The sequence below is a fragment of the Centrocercus urophasianus genome, unplaced genomic scaffold (genome assembly GCF_019232065.1).
Source record: "Centrocercus urophasianus isolate 14NV4802_14NV808 unplaced genomic scaffold, USGS_Curo_1.0 seq_73, whole genome shotgun sequence".
In the NCBI taxonomy this organism is placed as follows: Eukaryota; Metazoa; Chordata; class Aves; order Galliformes; family Phasianidae; genus Centrocercus; species Centrocercus urophasianus.
This window is the reverse complement of record NW_024885344.1, coordinates 10,412,595-10,432,385: the sequence shown is the minus strand read 5'-3', so window position 1 is coordinate 10,432,385 and position 19,791 is coordinate 10,412,595. Positions and strand designations below refer to the sequence as shown.

General features: G+C 48.0%; 1 protein-coding gene across 1 annotated transcript in view; it reads right to left on the bottom strand.

The window, feature by feature from the left end:
* B4GALNT3 (beta-1,4-N-acetyl-galactosaminyltransferase 3) overlaps positions 1 to 18,785 on the bottom strand; it is a 60,292-nt gene extending 41,507 nt beyond the window's left edge. The window contains exon 1 of the mRNA XM_042838082.1: positions 18,638 to 18,785. Coding sequence (XP_042694016.1) covers positions 18,638 to 18,785 — 148 coding nt within the window. The remainder of the gene's footprint in view (positions 1 to 18,637) is intronic.
* Between the last annotated feature and the right edge of the window lie 1,006 nt (positions 18,786 to 19,791).

Here is a 19,791-nt window from a genome sequence, read left to right as displayed (position 1 = left end):
TGGTGGCCAGCATCTAATGTTTAAAAGGCAGAAGGAAAACAACCTTCAAAAGTACCTTTAGCTGTATTACTTTACGGAAGAGAAAAAAAAAAACATCCACATGACCTATGCAAACAGTCAGCTTATGCCCTGCAGCACAAATTCAGATTAAAATTCTCTTACCATGTGCAATTGCAAGTGTTATTATTAGTCATAAAATTATCCAACCCTTAAAAAAAAATCCATCCACGCTATTTGCATCATAGGATCCTGCAGCACTCAATTAACAATACTGAAATTATCCTGCACATACATGATAGGTGTTATTTTATACATAATGTTTTTTAATTTAAGGGAGCAACGCCCTTATGCTAAGGAGCAGAAGGAAACCAAGAGACTGATTTCACTTTTGAAGCCACTTCGAATTCTGCTGTAGGACCAGCTTTCACTTCTCATTGCAGAAAGAACTTTAAAACCTTATATTCTTCTGTCACATGTAAACCTTTTCTGACTCAACCACCTTTATCGTTCCTGCCCTCTGGACCTTCTCAGACTTCACGATGCTCTACATGCTGAGGCACACTGAGCTAGGTGCACTACACCCCATGGAGATGTGTTTGGCTCAGCTGCTCCTTTCCCAGCTCTCTCTCATTCATCAAACAAATCTGCTCTGGCTCATGTTGACTTCAGCTCAATGGGAGCCCTTTAGCTGGCTTCAGTGGGCTTAGATCCAGCCCTGGGCCCTCACCGACTGATGCTTCCACCAGCTGCAGCAAATGAGGCAGGCAGCTTTGTTGCTCAGCCAATTTTTACCATGCAATATAGCGAACAATTCTGGGGCCACTCAACTGCTCCTTTGTTCCCCCTACAATACAATTTTTGAGATATTTTCTCATATTTTTCAAATCCAAGAAAATGCTGTCTACTGTTACCACTGCTTCCTCAGACAACTTTGGTCTGAGTTTAATTAGTGCCTCACAGCCTGATTGTAACCTCAGAAATGCCATGGTCAATCCGTAGCAATTCCCCTGAGTTTTGAGAGCAGATTTTAGGCCTTGTAATATTTAGATCTTCTCAGTGCTCCTATGGGGACTGAGCAGCAAGCAGTTGTGGGAGCAGCTCTGGTCAAAATACAAGTGCCAGGGCCTGGCTTTCCTGGACAGTCTGATCATCTAGCAGTGGGCAACCCTGCCCATGGCAGGGGAGTTGAAACTAGGTGACCTTTAAGGTCCCTTCTGATCTAAGCCACTCTATGATTCTATGATTTCAAACCCAGGTGCCCAAAGTGCAGCAGGTTCAACCAGGCCAAGCAGGGAGTTTGCTGCAGCCAGAACCCTACCACAGTATCTTACACTCCCTTCCTGCATGAAAGCTTAGGGACGAGACTGACTTGTCTAATGCCAAGAGCCATGTCTGCAGCCGGTATCAACTCAGGGGAAATCATGACTTTTTAGCCCCGCTTAACAACAGTGTGGGCTGTTCAGCTGCTGCCATGTCCTTGTGTCTGGCTGAGGTAAGAGCCTGCTAAACATTTGGAAATGACATGAGGTTCTTGGAAGCAACCAATGATATTTGGCCACTCGTATAGGAAATACACTTGTACAAACATTCTTGCAGACAGTTCCCTCATCAGCTTCCCATCACAAAAGGGTTTAGTTCATCCCTTGCATCATCAGCCAGGGATTAGTTCATCCACCTCGGGGATGGAGTTGACCTGCTGTCTCTGACAATCCAAATCCAGCTGCCCCTGTCCTAGTCTCTTCCATTACTTACTAAGCCTGACTGCTTCTGTGATTGCTTTCTTGGATACTTATCTGTATACCTAATTCTAGTGTATGCTCTGGGTCTATGCCATTCAACACAGGCTTTCCTTTTGCAAGGGAACACAGTCCTTCCAGGAGGCAAGTCCAGGGCCTCCAACACATGAAAGATGTGGAGCTTTTGAGAGAGTCCAAAGGAGGGCCACAGTTACGATCAAAGGGCTGAAGCACCTCTCACATGAAGACAGGCTGAAGGAGATGGGCTGGGGGAGAAACCTCATTGCAGCCTTCCAGTATTTAAAGAGAGTTTATAAACATGAGGGAAATCAACTTTCTATGAGGGTAGATAGTGATATGACAAAGGGGAATGGTTTTAAACTAAAGGAGGGAAGATTTAGAATAGATGTCAAGGGGAAGTTTTTTGCTGAGAAAGTGGTGATGTGCTGGATCAGGTTGGCCAGAGAGGCTGTGGATATGGCCAGGTGTTTAAGGCCAGGTTAGATGAGGCCCTGGGCAATCTGATCTGATGCTTGATCTAGTGGTTGGCTACTCTTCCTGTGGCAGGAGGGTTGGAACGTGATGATCCTTGAGGTCCCTTGCAACCCAAGCTATTCTATGATTTCTATGATTCTATGATACTGTTCAAACATAGCAGCCTTCTCCTCAGTGCCTTCCCCACTAACTGCCAGCAATTTCACTTGTTTGAGATCTGTATCATTTGTGTCTTTTTCTACCCACATCATGAAACTCCAACACCATCAGAAAAGCACCTGAATACAAATTCAGCACTGAAATACTCCTGCATCATGTACACATTACTATAGCTGCTTTCTTGGAATATGCTAGCAGCAGCCAAGTGTATGCTGAAGGAAGGAAAGGGCTCCACTTTGCTTTAACAGCCCCTTCCCCTTCACACAAGGCATGGAAGAATCAGCCACATCAAGTTATGTCTTGATCCAATTGAGCTCAACAGGATTTTTGCTACCATTCCCCAGGAGAAAACTATTTGGCTTATGCTGTTTTGCAGAAGGATATACACAGGTGCCTGGAAATGCACATATATCATTTTTGCTGGTTTCTCATCCAGATATAATCACACTTTCTGCTGTTTTAGCACCAAGCAATTTAGACTGTACCAAGTTTTTCTTGACTACCAGTTCCTTACTGGTTGTTTCCCAGGCAAAGTGCTTTGGATTGTTGCTGAGACCCTGCAGACCTTTGACCAGCAGCATTCTGGCTCAGGAAATGATTTGCTCAGGCCAGGTATATGGCTGCATGGCTGATTCCAAAACAAAGCAGTCCAGACCACCTGATAGACTCAACACCTGCTGAGTGGAATGAGTAGGCCGTTGAAAGCTATTATTTGTGTATGGCCAAAAGGAGGCATCTTACATTGCAGTATTGTCCACTTTTGCTATTTTTGACAGGAGTAGCTCTGCTCCTGTTGAACTGGCCTGGAAAGCCAGCTCCATCCAGGATGCATTGGGTGGGAACAATGGCAGAATTGAATTAGGGACTGGATAAAAGCAGGTGACAGTAGTCTTGTAAAAACAGGAGCCATTATTTTCTCACACTTATGGGTCATTAGGAGACCTAGGCAGCTCTCCAGAGACACAGCAGCCCCTCATCCTGCACCCGTCTGGGTTTTCTCACCTCCACATCTCATGGCCACCTGTGCTTAGCCAGTATCACCCACTTAATTGTTGGTTTCCTTGGCCATAACCTATCAGCTTCATCTGACACCTGTCTGGGATGCCACACTGAGTGGCAGGGAGGGCCTGACATTATGTATTTGATTAATGAGCATCCTTGCTTCTTTTTATCCTGGATTCTTAAGCTAAATTTCTCAGGGTGGGGCAGAGTAGATTCATGTGCCGGAGCTGGAACACAGCAGAAACTTGCCCTGCAGCACCCACTATTGGAAACCAGAGCAGCCTTTCCCAGTGAGCAGAGGCAACACACAATGATCCACACCAGTTCCCCATACATACCCTTTAGTCAAAGCCTTCCTGATGGAGAGCTATTGAGAGTGGCACTACAGGGCTGTGCCAGGACAGGAAATCTGGCAAACATTATGGAGCATGCGGGCTTTCAAGGAGACCCTCTTCCCTCAGATGGCTAACCTGGCCCTCTTGTGTGTAGCAGTGAGATAGACAGACACAATCCAGCTGTGATGTTTTTACAGAAAAATACAAGAATGTGCTACAAGGCTGAAATCTTCGGATCCCTACAGGCAGTTTGCATGCTGCCCTGCCCTGTTAAGCACTAAGAAGTGACTGACAGCTAGTAATGACGCTTGTTACCTTGGCTGTAGGAACACAAACAAGATTCTCAAAGTTCAAGAATGTTTCTCAGAATTTTAGACTTGTTAAAATACATATTTTTTTCACCTACAAGTGACAACCCTTAAGCTTAAGAACTCTGCATAACGGCTTCTTTGTGTTTCCTTTAGGAAGGTGCCCAGCACCTTCAGGTACTTGTGTACCTGCCAGCACTGGAAAACTACAGAAACACCCAAGGAGAGGAATGGGAAGATCTTATAATTCTGATTAAGCAAAGGGAGATGAAGAAAGCCTTTGTTAAGCAACTGAGGAACAGGATGCTGAAGTGAATATGGGTACACTTCCTGATAAACTACAATCTCTAAATATACACGTATCTCGGGCTACAGTCCTAAGTCTGAAGAGGTGTACGTGTTACAGGCTCAGCTGCTTTCTTATCAGGAGCTGGGATGATAGTTCAGTGCAGAAAGCCCTAAGATGGGAAGAGCAAGAACTGCCACCAGCCCAGATGAAGAAAAGCTGAGTGAAAGCTGTACAAGCTGCACGGAGTGCGGGAGGCACACAGAAATTGGCAGTGGCTCTGTATGATGTTGTCTGCGTCCCACTATGCTCTCCTCTGGGAGAAAGATGCTACCTCTTGCAGCTCTGCTGCTCCAGCCCATGGAGCTCATTGCAACTGAAACAGGCATGTGTGCAGCTATGTCATCAGGATGGGTTGTGCACAGCGAGGAAGGGAAGGACAAGAGGATGGCCTGTGCAGAGGAGGAGGCAGGCAGGTGTGAAAAGTAAAGATGGCTGCTCAGGATCAGGGTACAGAGGCAGTGCAATGCTGAGGATGCTGACATTCTCTGCTGTGCTGTATGGACCAACCCAGTGAGCAGTTGGCATGGGATGGGGTCAGAACTTGAAATGGAAACATAGTTGCAACCCTAGAAAGGAAAATTGTAAGAGCCATGGCCACAGCATGTCTTATTTATGTGAGATCTGAACTACCACCTTCACAACCACTGCTCTGAACCCCTAAGAAGGCAAGAAGGGGAAAAAAAATGTAACACAGAGGATGTTATGCAGGGGGGAGCTTGGCAGCAGAGAGAAAGGCTTTCAAGGTCATGCAAGCATGAAGAGGAACACTGCAAGAGCAGTACTAGGTGAGGTCAGCAACTTGCAGGCATGTGCATGCTGAGGTAGATGGGTATTCATGCAGAAAGTGAGCATATGGGGGTACATCTGCACACCCTGAGAGCACAGGGGAGCATGCAGCTGTGGAAGGAAGGGATACGTGGAGCCCCTTGGCCAGAGGAGAGACATGTGGCAGGGTGAAGCAGAGCAGTGCATGGCTTGCAAGTGTGCATCCATACCCATGCAGATGGGGATGGTAGGAGGTGAGGCAGTGTATAGCAGCAATCCCATGTTGCAAGTATTGCTGTATGCTGGGGTTACCTGGGCACTGCCAACTTTGTCTGGGCAGGAAGACAGCAGCACCTATCAGAGAAATATTACTCACTGAAGTCTCTTAATTCTGGTGCTTTTGATGCATACATGTCCTACACAGAGAGGATCTTTGGGTGACAGGGAAATCAAGAGAAACCCAGTGATGACAAGGGACCAACACCAGAGGGAAAGCTCATTGACAGTGACTGGAATCACTTGCTCATCTCATTGCCTCCAGGGGCCGAACACAGCCTGCATCATTCAGTTTTAACAAAGCATCAACATCTGTGATCTTATAAATCTTAAGATGAACTTTAATGTCAACCCTGGTGTAAAAACATCAGAGTAGAGTGTAAATTAATAGCCTCACACCTTGGCTCTATACAAACGAAACCACTGCAGCTGATGAATACATTACGCAGAACAGACACACAGAAAAGCTAGCATGGAAGACTTGCCTCTGGCCTACAAAGCAATGCATGAAGTACTGCAGGAAGCTTAAGGGTAGTTTAGTAGCACACTACTGGGCTGCTAGAACCCCCAACTCACCTCACCTACCCATTGCACCATGGCCACCTCAAGCTCAGAGGGAAGAGTTGCAACCAGGGGTTCATCCATGCAGGCCACCCTGGGTCAACCAACTGCATGTAAAATTATCCTAGCTCTAACCCAACTGTCTGGCATTCAATTTCTGGGCCAAAGAGAAGAGGACAAGTGAAGTACAGGGGCTGCAGTTCTTCTGCCAGGAAGTTCTACTTCTTAGCCCAGAGCAAACAGGGTTTGATTAGGTGTGCTCAGCAAACAAGAGGAGCACATGGAGATGCCTTTAGAATCTGAGTGTGCACATCTGCAGAGTGTAGTTACAGACATTTCTTTACAAAGCTACAGATCCATACAGTACTAACACATGTATTTAAAAGAACAAAAATTACAGAAGAATGCAAAGCAAAGCATTTTTACTTTGGCCTTACAGGGAGCTGACAAGTCCCAAGCACCCATAACAAACACAGCAAATAAAATCCAAGAAGTGTGAAAGGAGAAATGTAGCCTATGCACCTCCCACTGTACAAATGCACTCACAGCACAAACTTGTGCAATCCAGGACAAAACCACCACTACACACACTGCCTGCAAGAGCAAGAGCAGAAAGGTGTGAAAATGAGAAAGCAGTCCTGTACCAGAGGATTCTCCAAATTGGTGTGAGAGGGAGAAGATGGAGTCTCCTTTTCCCTCATTGTCCAAGCTAAGTCTCTAAGTAATAGTTCACTTTGTTGGGTTTGGTGCAAATCCTTACCAGCAAAAACATTCACCTGAGCTGGACTTGGCAGAGCGTGCAATTCATTTTGCAGCTGCCTCAGCCCATATGTTTCACCTTTCTTACCTATGCTAAAAATACCTCAGTGGCCTTCATGGACTCCTCATTCCACCTTTGGCAGGGAAAAAGGGAAGCCAGGGACCCACAGGACAGTTCTGCTTCCCTTGCTTTGCTGGAATGAGACACATGCTGGTCACAGGAGGCAAGCATCTAGACCTGATGCAGGTGCACAGATGGACACTGTCAGTGCCACATCCCTCCAGCCTCCAGGGCTCTTCCCTTCCAACCAGTGTAGCAGAGACCTAGCAGATGGCTGGTACACCCACTGCAAAATCTCCAGACACAACTGGAGAGGCCAGTTGGCACATTGGCTGGTTGACACATGAGGTGCAGCCATTCCATCTGCTCATTTCTCTGTTGTTTGTAGGAAAAGGGGTAAAAGGAGAATTTCATTTGCCTTTCAACAGAAACATCACCAGACAGGCTATGAACATGCCATCATAGATTTTTATTTCTTTCTGCCATTGGCCTAACTTTCTCCATGAGCAGTGCCTGCCAGCACTCCTTTAGCTCCTTGCCATTGAGGTGCTCTGGAAACAGAGCTCCTTGAAGACAGGACCTTCACAGGGCACGTCAAGCAAACCCCACAGTCCAGCATGACTCTACTTCAGCACTTGCATCCTGGCACCCAACACATTGCTGGGAAAAAAAAAAAAAAAAAATCTCAATACAAACCTCGATTACATTTATTTTGGGTTTTATTTTGGCTGTCTGAGATGTTCACCTTGCTCCACTATGCACTTAGGGATCAAGTTCCCATCTCTGCTGCATCTTTCCACCCATTTCTTGCTCCAGGGCTGTGCAATTCAAGCAAGGGCAATGAACGGGAAATGTCAAAGGTGAGAACCTTTGAAGTGAGGTATGCCTGAGGCATCCACGCCAGCAGGATACCAGCAGGTCTGGCTGGGTCCAGCATAGTGGTCAGTATGAAACAATGTGGTTTCTACAATTATCTGAATGGAGATTGTAGCAAGGTGTGGATTGGCCTCTTCTCCCAAGTAACAGTGATAGGATGAGAGGTAATGGCTTTAAGTTGCTCCAGGGGTGGTTCGAGCTGGATATTAGGAAAAATTTCTTCTCAGAAAGAGTGGTAAAGCAGTGGAACAGGCTGCCCAGGTGGAGTCACCATCCCTGGAGGTTTTCAAGAAAAGGGCAGATGTCACACTGGGTGATGTGACTTAGTGGTATGGTGGCGATGGATTGACGGTTGGACTAGATGGTCTCAGTGGTCTTCCAATTTTATTGATTCTGTGATCCCGTGAATGTGCTTTCCCCTTGAACTGGAGTCAGTGGGAGCCCAATTAATGCTCTCTCTTCACAGAGATCAAGTGTTTCAAAGGGCTAAGTAACCGTTGTCATTAGTATCACAGAGGTACAGGCCACTGAAGGGCCTTGTCCTGGAGCTTCAGCTAATCAGCAGCACCCCATTCCCCCAAACTGGATCTGTAACCACCACACCACACCCCTCTCAGCCATAAAAAGACAAGTGCTCATTTACGGTGGGCGCTACTGAGGGCAGCAAATTCCTCAGCAGCTTGTTCTGGCAGGGTGGGAGCACTGAAATAGTTTTATGACAGCAGCCAAACCCCACATCTGCCCAGAAAACCTCTCCCCGAGCAGAGAGTTATCCAGGAGCAGAAGCTGGCCTCCCAGCCTGTTTACATATTCAAAGAGAGGCAGAGAAGGAAGCAGAGCTCTGGGAATAAGGATTTCCTCCCAGCCACTCCAGCCCTCCCCCCCCCCCTCAGTGGCACCCTGAGGCACCAGATGTGGCAGCAGGCCAGCAGCAGGCCTGCCGCTCTGTGTGGAGCGATTCAGGGCTGCACTCATCTCCCCCTTGCCAGGCCTGGCTGGGTCAGACGCGGCATTTGGCAAGAGCAAAGCTCCCTGCTAATTTTAGCCTCCAGCTCTCCACCCAGGCAGCTGGAGAGCTGCGGAAAGCTGGGCAGCACTGAGGTGAGGGCTGGAGATTCTGTCTTCAAACGGCCCGCATGCTTCCAGCTAAATATAAACCCACAGCGGGTGGGGGACGGAGCGAGGCCACGTCACAGCTCCCCAGAGACCTGTTGCTGGAGCTCGCCTGCTGCCTGGAGGGCTAAAAATCCCAAGACCATGACAGGATCCCATGTGTTACACATATTTACAGAGTTACGAGCATTTGTGAGGATGAAGCAGGTAACCACGCGCTGCAAGTGATGCAGAGCAGTGCAGCATGGAGCACCACGCTAGGTACAGGGAAACCAGATGTCTTGGCAGGCACAACCGCAGTAAAAAGCCACCATGGTACCAATGTTCAAGGCATCAAAAACCCCTGTGACAGCAAGCATGCTCTTAGCCACCTAGGTAGAGTTGCTTACAACCAGTTGCTAGCAGCTTCTGTAATTATCACTCCTGCTTTTTCCTTTTTAAAACTCAGAGTCAGCAGTTTACCCTGTACCCTCCAACCTCTTCCTTCATCTCCTCTCCTTTTGATCTCTGCATCCAACACCACCGGTCCCAGCCTCTGCTCCACTGAAATCTAAAGCATTTACTTCTAATTCAGACTTCAGCTCTTTGTTACCCACTGCTTTTGGGTGGCCACCAGCATTTTCTGACCACTCTGCTTCAACACTCACCTCACTATGCTCCATTTCTGGCTTTCTCTTTCTCAAATAATTCCCTTGGCCTACATTCCCAAACACTGCTGCTTCTTTCCTGCTTTACTCATCTTTCAGATTTCTTTCTTCCTCTACTTTTTCAAGAGCTGCAAGACACTGAAACATTTCTTTCCCCTCCTCAACGTCTCTATGCATGATACCTAATTAAAACAGAGCTACACAAAAAAGGAAGTGAACAGCAGCACAGGTGAGCAGCATCATGCCAGCTACAGAGAAACATATTTGGAAAGCCATGAGCAGCAAAACTATATGAAATTCAGGTTGAGTGATGGCCACCACAGCTCCACCATTGGAGCAGGTGACTTACAGACAAGTAAACACACATGAAGGGCTGCAGCTATTAACTGCGTGGGGAAGAGAACACCCACTACCAAGGTTACAGCCTGTCAAACCCTGGTGTCACAAAGCACAGCTCATTCCCTGAAGAGGCAGGAGACCAAAACAACAGAGACAGAAATAGAATATGTCTATCAGAGGATAAAAAAGTTCCCAGCATAGCTTAGTACAGAGCAATGCAGATGTCCTTCACCTTGTACACTGAAAAAGCTTTTCCTTCCCCAAGGAAGTGGATGTGAAAGAGCAGGACCGAGAACTGCCCTGAGAGTCAACAGACAAGGAGCCATGGCAGCACAGAAAGAGGCAACAGAGCAAATTTCTATAGCCCATGTGCTTGTGTAGGCCATGAAAAATTAAACACCTTTATAAAGAGAATTTTGTTTGTGAGGGGAAAGGAGAATTGTGGCCAATACCAAAGAATTTCTGATGCTTGAGGTGCTTGCAGAGCACCTGGAAAACAGGTGAACAGGGCAAAACCTTTTACCACAAGCTGCCATTAGGGCTGTGTTTGGCCCTTTCTCGTTTTGCCTTTTGTGTTTGGCCTAGCTCTTTCCTAGGATCTGGATGAACTCACATCCATAGGGATATTTGCTGTAGGGGGACAATCACAGTGAGGCATCACCCAAGCCTCTGCAAAAGTCCAATCTGCCAGGCTGAAGCAAGAGAATCTAAATAACCTACATGGTAAAAAGAAAAAAAAAAAAAATTGAGAGGAAAAATTATAAATGCTTGAAATAGTGTCCTATTCATAGAATATCCCTAGAATATAAGGGTCACTGAGTCCAACTCCTGGCTCCAATCAGGCCTGCTGAGCTAAAACATCCTATAGACACAGGGCTGGACTTTCAACTAAAAAACTAAACGAAAGCTAAATGAATAATACTCAGTATTTTGAGAATAAACACTAATTCTGCAGTCCGCAGTCAACACACTGGTTGCTGTTGCAGTACAAACCCACTCTGCAGACTGACTGAAAGCCTAAGGGAGATACAGTGATTGCAGGCACTTGCTAGCACAGGAAACAGAGATACAGCAGCACATTATACGATGGTCTGTCTTGACTGAAAACAAATTAAAACCTCTCAGCTGGCCTGCTCACAACAAACCACAGGCTGCAGCAGCTAGCACTGATGCTGGCAGTGAGTTGCTGCAGCAGGTCAGGGAGCCTATTAGTACGTGGCAGTCTGGGCAGGATATTCTCAGCCCTCAGTAAGTTTTGTTCTATGGCCTAGATGGGGTTAACAGCAACCAGACATGACTACCACAATTTTACAGATAGCAACATTAAATAATGTAAATAAAACTAATTTAGGAAGTGAAGCATTTACGAGAAGGGTTGGAGACAGCTTAACTAGGTTCAAACAAACAGCAGCGCTGAGGAAGCTGTCGGAGCTGCCAGCACCACGTACATGGGCCAAGTCAAACAGCCCACACTAATGACATGGAAATAAGTGGCCCCTTGAAGCAAGGCAGAAGCATATTTATTTAAAATGGCAGGAAAAAATACACATATTGTGGATGTAGATTATTCTCCCATCAAGAGAGCTTTACCAGGCAACTCTGCAGCCTAACAGGAGATGATACAGATCAAGAGTTTTTTACTGGTAAAAGAGATGTAACAGTACCTGACAAGGAACTGCTGTTCAACATGCATGAATTTACAAAATTCCAGTGAAAAACAGCCTTCCATCGAAACCTTCTAATTCCTGATACCTACAATCCAGTGGGCCAGTGGAAAAGAAAGTTAAAAATACACAAGATGCCTGTTACGGAAAACCTTGTAGTTAAGTCTCTGGTCTGTATTTAGTGTTTTTACATTACTGAGTCGTGCTGGCTGTCAACTGCTCATATTTTGCTCGATTGGAAACAAAACCCAGGAATATTTAGTCTGTCTGAAATCAAGGTCACTGGGGACTTGTAGATGAGATGGAAACCAGGCAGCACAAAACCAACCCATGTATGATGCAAAGGTCTGGGACACAATTTGCATCTGCTATGGAAAACAGTGACACAGAGAAGCAAGAATAGCACAAGATGTAATATTTTTGCCATTATAAATGTACAATATAGAGTAATGGATGACAGCTTCTCCAGATTCTAAAAAGAAAGGAGAGAAGAAGCCACATCCAGTCCTTTTTCTTCAAAATAAGTAAGTCTCAAATGGGACAGTCATATCACACCAAAATAACCAAGTCTGAGGAAATAAAACCAGAATTAGTGAACTTATGAGAGTAGCACTGATGCTTCGGGGAGACTCACAGGTTCACCTGGCAATCTTTGTATCATCTGAAGTGATCCACACCTCAGCAACTGACTGAATTTCACAGTGTTGCTCACTGTGGCTAATATAAATAATTTCTCCTGCCAACATGAATCCCTGTGATGTCTTTGGAGAGGGCTGATTGACAGCAATGTTCCCCTACATAACCTTAACACTTCCAAGTGCAGAGGGCTCTCCCCAGCCCAGAAATACCAAAGCCTTGTGCTAAAATGGCATGGGGGAGTTTCTTGGGTAGAGATGCAGAAGAGCTCTGGTCAAAACCTGGCCAAAGTCAGTAGAGGTAGACCTGGTTTCTTTTATTCTTCTGCTTTGGATGCTATGCATTGGGTTGTTGGGGGTTTTTTGGTGTTTTTTTTTTATTTTTTTTTTTTCCCCTTCTTCTTTTAAGCTTCCAGAAATCATTCAGAAATGAGTTTGGAAGACTGAACAAGAGATGAGCTCAGACTGCAAAGACCCAAAGCTGGAGGTGTATTTTGGCTTGGCTGATTAAACACGCAGACTACAAATGTCTCAGATCATAAAAAGTAGAAGTATCTAAGGACCAAGTTCACACCTGTTCCCACCCAAGGCATTATGTGTGTCTTTCTTAGATCTCCCACCACATTAAATATGATAGCTTATTTCCTTTTCTGGAAAGCCCTTCTCAACTACTACTGCAGGCTTAGGGAAAAAAAAAAAAAGCTGTTGCATTGGGAAGTGTCTGAAAAAAGGAATATCAGTGCACAGCAAGAAAAAAACAGAACAGGAAAACATCAAAACATCAAGTACACAGATTCCATCTATTCTTAAGGCAATCACTGTAAACACAGGAGGAAAAAGTCTATCATCCCACAATTGCTATTGCCATGACCTACAGTAGAGCATTCAGGAAGACATCCTGCTTTTCACAGCATTGCAGACACTGGTAATTCCATATCAGGAGATGAAAGATATCACCTCTCCCAGTGCCACTCTGCCTCCACATCTGCCTGAACCTGCAGGTGAGAGGCACAAGACAAAGCCTTCGTGCTGACAGCTCAATGCCAGCCACCCGCGGAGATGCACCTCCAGAAGACAATAGCGTTCCTCTGCCAAGCGCACTGTGGAGCAGGCACAGAGGAAGGCACAGCTCCCCAATGTATGAGTAATCCTCACAGCCTGATTCAACAGGACAGGAAGGTGTGGTGTGAGAGTACGCATTGTGCTGGCACACCTTTACACAAACCTGTCACAGGTAACGTATGTAGTCAGAGGGGTGGTGCAAGAGGTTCTTTCTAATAATAATACAGTCTTTGCCTGGCCCCAGAAAGTCCCCAAATCGCTTGCAGATGGTGGGCCAGGTTCCAAGAGAGCAAACACTCACAGCTCTCATGCAGCATGCAGGGAGCCAGGCGTTGGGCGCCGCTCCAGAAAGAGGTTACATACAAGTCAGATCCCGACCTGACTTCGCGTCAAGAAGTGGAAAAAGCCAGATTCACAAGCTGCTTGCTGTATGTGCATGGGAAGGAATCGATTGCCTCCAAGTCAAAAACCCATCCTGCCCGCAGTGCTTGCCTTCTCCCAAATCATGGTGTGCCTCAAGAAACAGTGTTGGCGCAGGTCACTGCTAACCAGTGTCTCATTTCTGTCTTCAGAGGTGCCAGATGAACGGCCCCAGCCCTCAGCCTGTCCCGGTAAGGGAGGTGTTCCATCCCTTGGATCATTTTTGTGGCCCTCTTCTGGATGTGTTCCAATAGACCCACATCTCTCCTTTACTGAGAACTCCACATTTGGATGCAGTACTCCAGTGAGGTCTCACCAGCGCAGAACATAGGAGCAGGTATCTAGCTTGACTTTCCCACTAAAGGGAAACAGTAAAGGTTCGGCCACCCGTGGAGCACCACATGCTTGAACCTCTCATTGTGGGCACTCAGCAGCCTTCGGTGCAATTAGCTATGCAAAAGAGTGATACTGAGCATGCACGGGCAAGTAAGTGTGAGTGTGAGCAATTTCAAAAGCCAGACAGTGTGCACGTGAACAAAGCTGCACATCTGAGCATGCACAGCCTTATGCATAGATGCAATGAGGTTATAGAAGTGGATGAATTACATTGAGCAACTTCAGTATTTCACAGCTGCCTCCTAGCACACACACATGCACCTGCCAGGACTCAAGATAGGTTTTATGCAGTTCACGCTGCTCTGTAATAACCTGGAGCCAATTTTCTAGGGGTGGAAACATTAAAGGCACACATATTGGGGATGGGAAGTTTTGTCATATGTGAATTTTACAAGCACATCTCCCTGGATTCTCCTGAGTCCCTCCTATTTCCTGCTTCAGACACTGGAACTGCATGCTGCTGAATTAGAGCAGCAGCCCAGGACCCAAGAAATGAGACTATCACAAACCCAAGTGGGAAGACAACGTAGTCCCAGCATTGCTTACACACAACGCAGAAATACGGAGGAGCAGGGGTGGATTGGAGCAGCCAGGAGGAGCAGGTTAAAGCAGGGCCCCTTACTCTCTTACTTCTACAAGCAGCACCTCCCAGCAATTTCATCTAATCCTGCGCACCCTGCTCTAACCTGGCTCAGCATCACTCACCTGCAATAAAGGAAATCAGTGCAAGTGACTTACGGCCTCACAAAACAGCACAGCCTTCACAGAAGAAAAAACAAGACAGCAGAGCAATAGCTGGGACTGACCTTGTCTCTAAGCTTGTTCACTGATTCACTTTTATGATGTTGATACAAAGTTTTAAAGCAAAGAGGGATTCTGCACAGAGGGATTCACTTATCCACACTGAGCACGGTTTTCTCTCAGGAAGACCTCTCCCTGCCCTTGCCCACTGTCCTGACTGTGCTGCCAAGCCAACAGCACTGCAGAACACAGGACTCAGACTCCAGCCCCGCTGCTCTGTGCTTCACTGTTGCTTCCTCCCTTCCCTACTCTTCACTCACTCATCCAGTCCTCGGTGGATGCCATGTCTATGGGGACATTCAAAGCCAGGATGGAGGGGCTCTGAGCAACCTGATCGAGCTGTGGGCGTCCCTGTTCATAGCAGGAGAGTTGGACCAGATGACCTTTAAGGGTCCTTTCCATCCCTAATGATTCTGTGATTCTAAAAAGAAGATCCTCGCCTTCAGCACTCACTGGTGGGGCGAAGCTTGCTGTGTGGCAACCAGCAGAGATGGGAAAAGCACTTCTGCTCAGAGCCTGCCGCGAGGCAGCCAGCGCAAGCTGCCAGTGCCCAGGTTCCTTGGCAGGGAGGCAGCGTCCTGCCTGCTACAACTTGTGTCAGATGACAAGAAGCCACATCCAATGGGAAGAGAGTTGTGCCCCATCTTCTGCTCGCATCAGCGTGCTTGGTTTTCCTCCCTCAGCTGAATACATGTTTATTTAAGATTCCTATAAATACCTATTGAGCAGCAGGACAGCCAAATATGCTCAATTAACAAAAAAAACAGAAAGAAAAATAAAAGAAACAAGCACGCCTCCCAGTAACAACAGGAGCACTCTCCTGCCCAGGAGAAAACAGCCCTGCCTGTAAAGCTTTCCTCCATATTCTCATATCTAGGGATATCTTGATGCAGCCACACTTGAAGGTATTACTTTCTTTTTAACCAGACTGGCTGCTCATTTCAGTATTACCTTCAGAGGAAGGTGCCATTCCTGAGAGCCCACATGTTCACCCAGCCCTTCCCATCTGTCCCCAGGAATCCCACAGCCAGAGACTCTCCCTGCACAGTGATGCAATGACCGTGACCACTAAGTACCAATTATTACAGTAGATTCTCTGAGGTCCTTTGTGCTCTCCCAGCCAGTGTCATTTATTTTCCTCTGTACTGGCCACTAGAGAGGCCATACCTCAAGTGCTGTGTTTAGTTTTGGGTCCTTCATTACAAGAAAGACACTCAGGCTCTGGAATGTGTCCAAAGAAGGGCAATGAAGCTGTGATGGATCTGGAGCATATGTCTTATGGGCAGCAGCAGAAGGAGCTGGGATTATTCAGTCTGGAGAAGAGGAGGCTCAGGGGAGACCTTATTGCTCTCTACAATGACCTGAAAAGGAGCTTGTGGTGAGTTGGGATCAGCCTCTTCTCCTGAACAGCAACAGGGCAAGAGGTAATGGCCTCAAATTGTGCCAGGGGATGTTCAGGTTGGATGTTAGGAAACATTTACTTTCAGGAGTGGTGCTGCATTGGGCATAGGCTGCCCAGGGAAATGGTTGAGTCACTGCTCCTGGAGGTATTCAAGAACCATGTTGGATGTGGCACTGAGGGACATGGTTAATGGCCATGGTGGGGATGAGTTGGGGTTGGACTAAGTGATCTTAGTGGTCTTTTCCAACCTTAGTGGTTTGATTCTTTGATTCCATGATCAATGTGCTTAACTCGTTGCATAGCAGAGTTCCACATACAAAAAAGGAGGAGAGTCAAGGTCACAGCTCTGAAGCACCATTTAACTCCACTGTCTGCAGCCATTGCAGATTTACTTCTCCCACTCCACAATGACCTCTTGAGGGAGAGCAGTATGAAGTTGGGGAGAACAGCCATGCCCAAGGACCTCTCTGCACACACATATCCATTCCTTCATAGGCAGTTCTACAACGCTTTTTTGGGGGCATGAAGAAAGATCAATTACAGACATAGACAAAAACAGATCTCCCCTAGCTCCCTTCCAAGATCTACAGCTTTCTGCTTCAAGGAAGGAGCCTTATAGCCTTTTACCTAGAAAAATTATTGAGTAAACAGCCTTTGTATTTTATCAGCAATAACTAGGGAGGCTGTTGCATCAGATCATTAGAGATGGCAGCTCTTGGTTGGTTCCCAGCTGTGACTTACAGAGGGCTCCCACCTGGGATGCGTGAAGGAAAAAAAAAAGCATTAATTGCTCTGAGAATCACCCCCTCCTCTGCCAGCTCTCCAGGACCTCTGGAAAGAGCCACCACACAGGGTCACAAACACAGCCAACCCAGTCCCAAGAGAAGAAAACACTATTTTGTTCTAACAAGCAGAAGAAAACAAATACCAGTTGTTTTTCATTCCAGCTCCAGATTTCTTTTCAAACAAAGCAGGCTTCTGGAGGTACAGGGTGAGAAGAAGGGTGGGGAAGGTCATGGATTAACCCCACTCTGCTGGCAGCTTCCGAGATGCTCCCCAGGAGGCCAGGGAATGCAACCTCAATACCCAGCACTCTGGTGCGGCAGGGATCCTGATGAGGCTGCACCCTTCCCTCCTTGTGGCACCAGCAACCATGGTGGGTTGGGAGAGAATGCAACTTTTTATTAAACTTGAATATAACACAGTTGTTTTCCTCATCTTCTGTTTTAGTTGGTAGGGACCACAGTCATGTCACTGTTTCCAGTTTCAGTCTTGAAACAGGATGAATTTTCTAAGATGTAAGAGTAGTTCCTGCCTAAAGGCAGAGGGGAAGAACCCAGAGCATAACAGCTCTTCCTCGCTTGCATTCCTGCTATTCTCACCTCTGTCCCAGCCCTTTCTCCTACTCCCTCTCCCTTTGCAATGCTACCAGTGCAAGTACCTTCATCGTGTGCCTGCACACACCCAGCCCTTTCCCCTTATCACCTCGCTCTCTCCCTTACTGCACCACAGGAGCCCTCTTCAAGTTTACAGTGTTTTGGAGTGTGTTGGCAGGCTAGTATGCAGCAGGAATCATAGAACCATTGAATAACATTGGAAAAGATCTCAAAGATCATCAAGTTCAACCATAGACCCACCCCACCGTGCCCACTGCCCACGTCCCTCAGTGCCACATCCACACGGTCACTGAACACCTCCAGGGATGATGACCCCACCACCTCCCTGGGCAGCCTGTGTCACAGCAGCACCACTCTTTTGAAGAAGGACTCTTTCCTAATGTCCAACCTGGATGCTTGGCTACATTGCATAGACGATGCCACTTGGCACAGGCTCATCTTCCCCATCCCAACTAATTTCACCATGCATAAAAACAGCATCACAGATATAGGATCCTTTCCAGCCACCAAAATCAGACCCCTGGGCTGGAATAAAAGCACGGTTTTAACCTTAAGATCACAGATAACAGGGAACAAATGGACCAGCTAATGGTCTGGTCCTGTAGGGGCTTTGTGGGAGCAGATACCCCTGAAGCACCCTGCATAGCTACAGCTGATAACCTGGCTGCTGACACCAAGGGAAAAGGAAAAAGGAAAGGGAAAAGGAAAAAAGGAGAAAAAAAAAAGGAATCTGCCCGCACCCAATCTCCTCCCTGGTGTACTCCTCCAAGTTCGCACCAAGCACACCGTTACCAGGCCAGCAGCGCGCATCTCCCGGGCGCGCGTTGCCTCCTCCTGTACGTACGGACATACCGCCGCCGTCCCGTTAAGGCGATACTCAAAGCGCCGGCTTCGAGCCCGCCCATCGGACTCCGCAAACCCGGCCGGGTCCCGCGTCGTCACAGCCGTCCGAACAGAGCCGACGGCAAGAAGGCGAAATCCCGACACCGGCCCCTCTCTCGCGACACAAACCTCAGCTCCAGCCCCGGCACCGGGCAGAGAGACGAGGGACGGAACGGGACGGGACGAGCGATACTTACTGCGGACAGGGCCGGCTCCGCCGCCGGGTCCCGCTGCCGCCAGCAGCTCCAGGTAGGCGGCCCAGAGCCCGAGAGCCAGCGCGCCCAGGGCCAGCAGCAGCCGTAACAGCCGCCGCCGCCGCAGTCGCGCCAGCAGCCGGCCCCGCATGGCGCCGCTCAGGGCGCCGGGCCCCCTCCGCCCCGGGCCATGCTCCCGCCGCCGGGCCGCTCCGCACAGCACCGGCTGGGCTCGGCCCCCCTCCGCGGGGCGGGCCCAGGTGCGGGGCGGCGCCGCGGCCCCGCGGGGGCAGCTCCCGGGCGGGCTCTGCCGCCTCTCCCCGCACCTGCCTCCTCCCCGCGGCGCCGCAGCGCTGCCCGGCCTCGGGTCGCCCCCTCCGCCCGGGAGGGTCGGTACCCTCCGGCACGGAGTTGGGGGATGATAGCTGACATCTCTGGGAGGTGCTGACCTGCCTCTTCGCTCTGCGCTGCTGAGACAGCGCTGGAGCACTGCATCTAGATGTGGACTCCTCGGTACGGGACCGACAGGGACCTGTTGGAGCGCGTCCACAGGAGGGCCGCAAAAATGATCCCAGAAGTGGAACACCTCTCCCATGAGGACAGGCTGAGAGCTTGGTTTGTTCAGCATGGAGAAGGCTCCAAGTACCTGGAAGTACCTAAAAGGGAGACTGTAAGAAAGAAGGGACTGGCTTTTTAGCAGTGTCTATTGTGACTGGACGAAAGGAAATGGTTTCAAACTGAAAGAGGGAAGATTTAGATTGGATGTAAGGAAGAAGCTTTTTACAGTCTGGGTGGTGAGATACTGGAACAGGCTGCCCAGAGAAGTGATGGATGCCCCATCCCTGGTGACACCTAAGATCAGGCTGGACGGGGCTCTGAGCAACCTGATCTACCTGTGGGTGCCCCTGCTCACTGCAGGAGGTTGGACCAGGTGGCCTTTAAGGGTCCCTTCCAACTCAAACAATTCTGTGCTCAGAAAAAGGAAAGTTATTCTCTATCTGTCCATCCCCAGACAGGGCAGGTTAAACCAGGCACTGCCTGGCCACTGGGACGCGGCTTGAAGCAAGACTACAGAAACTAGAGAGGGATACTTCTCTTGTCCAACAACTGCACTGTTGGAACTTGTTTGCATATTAAAATAAATAAGCATGCAATTC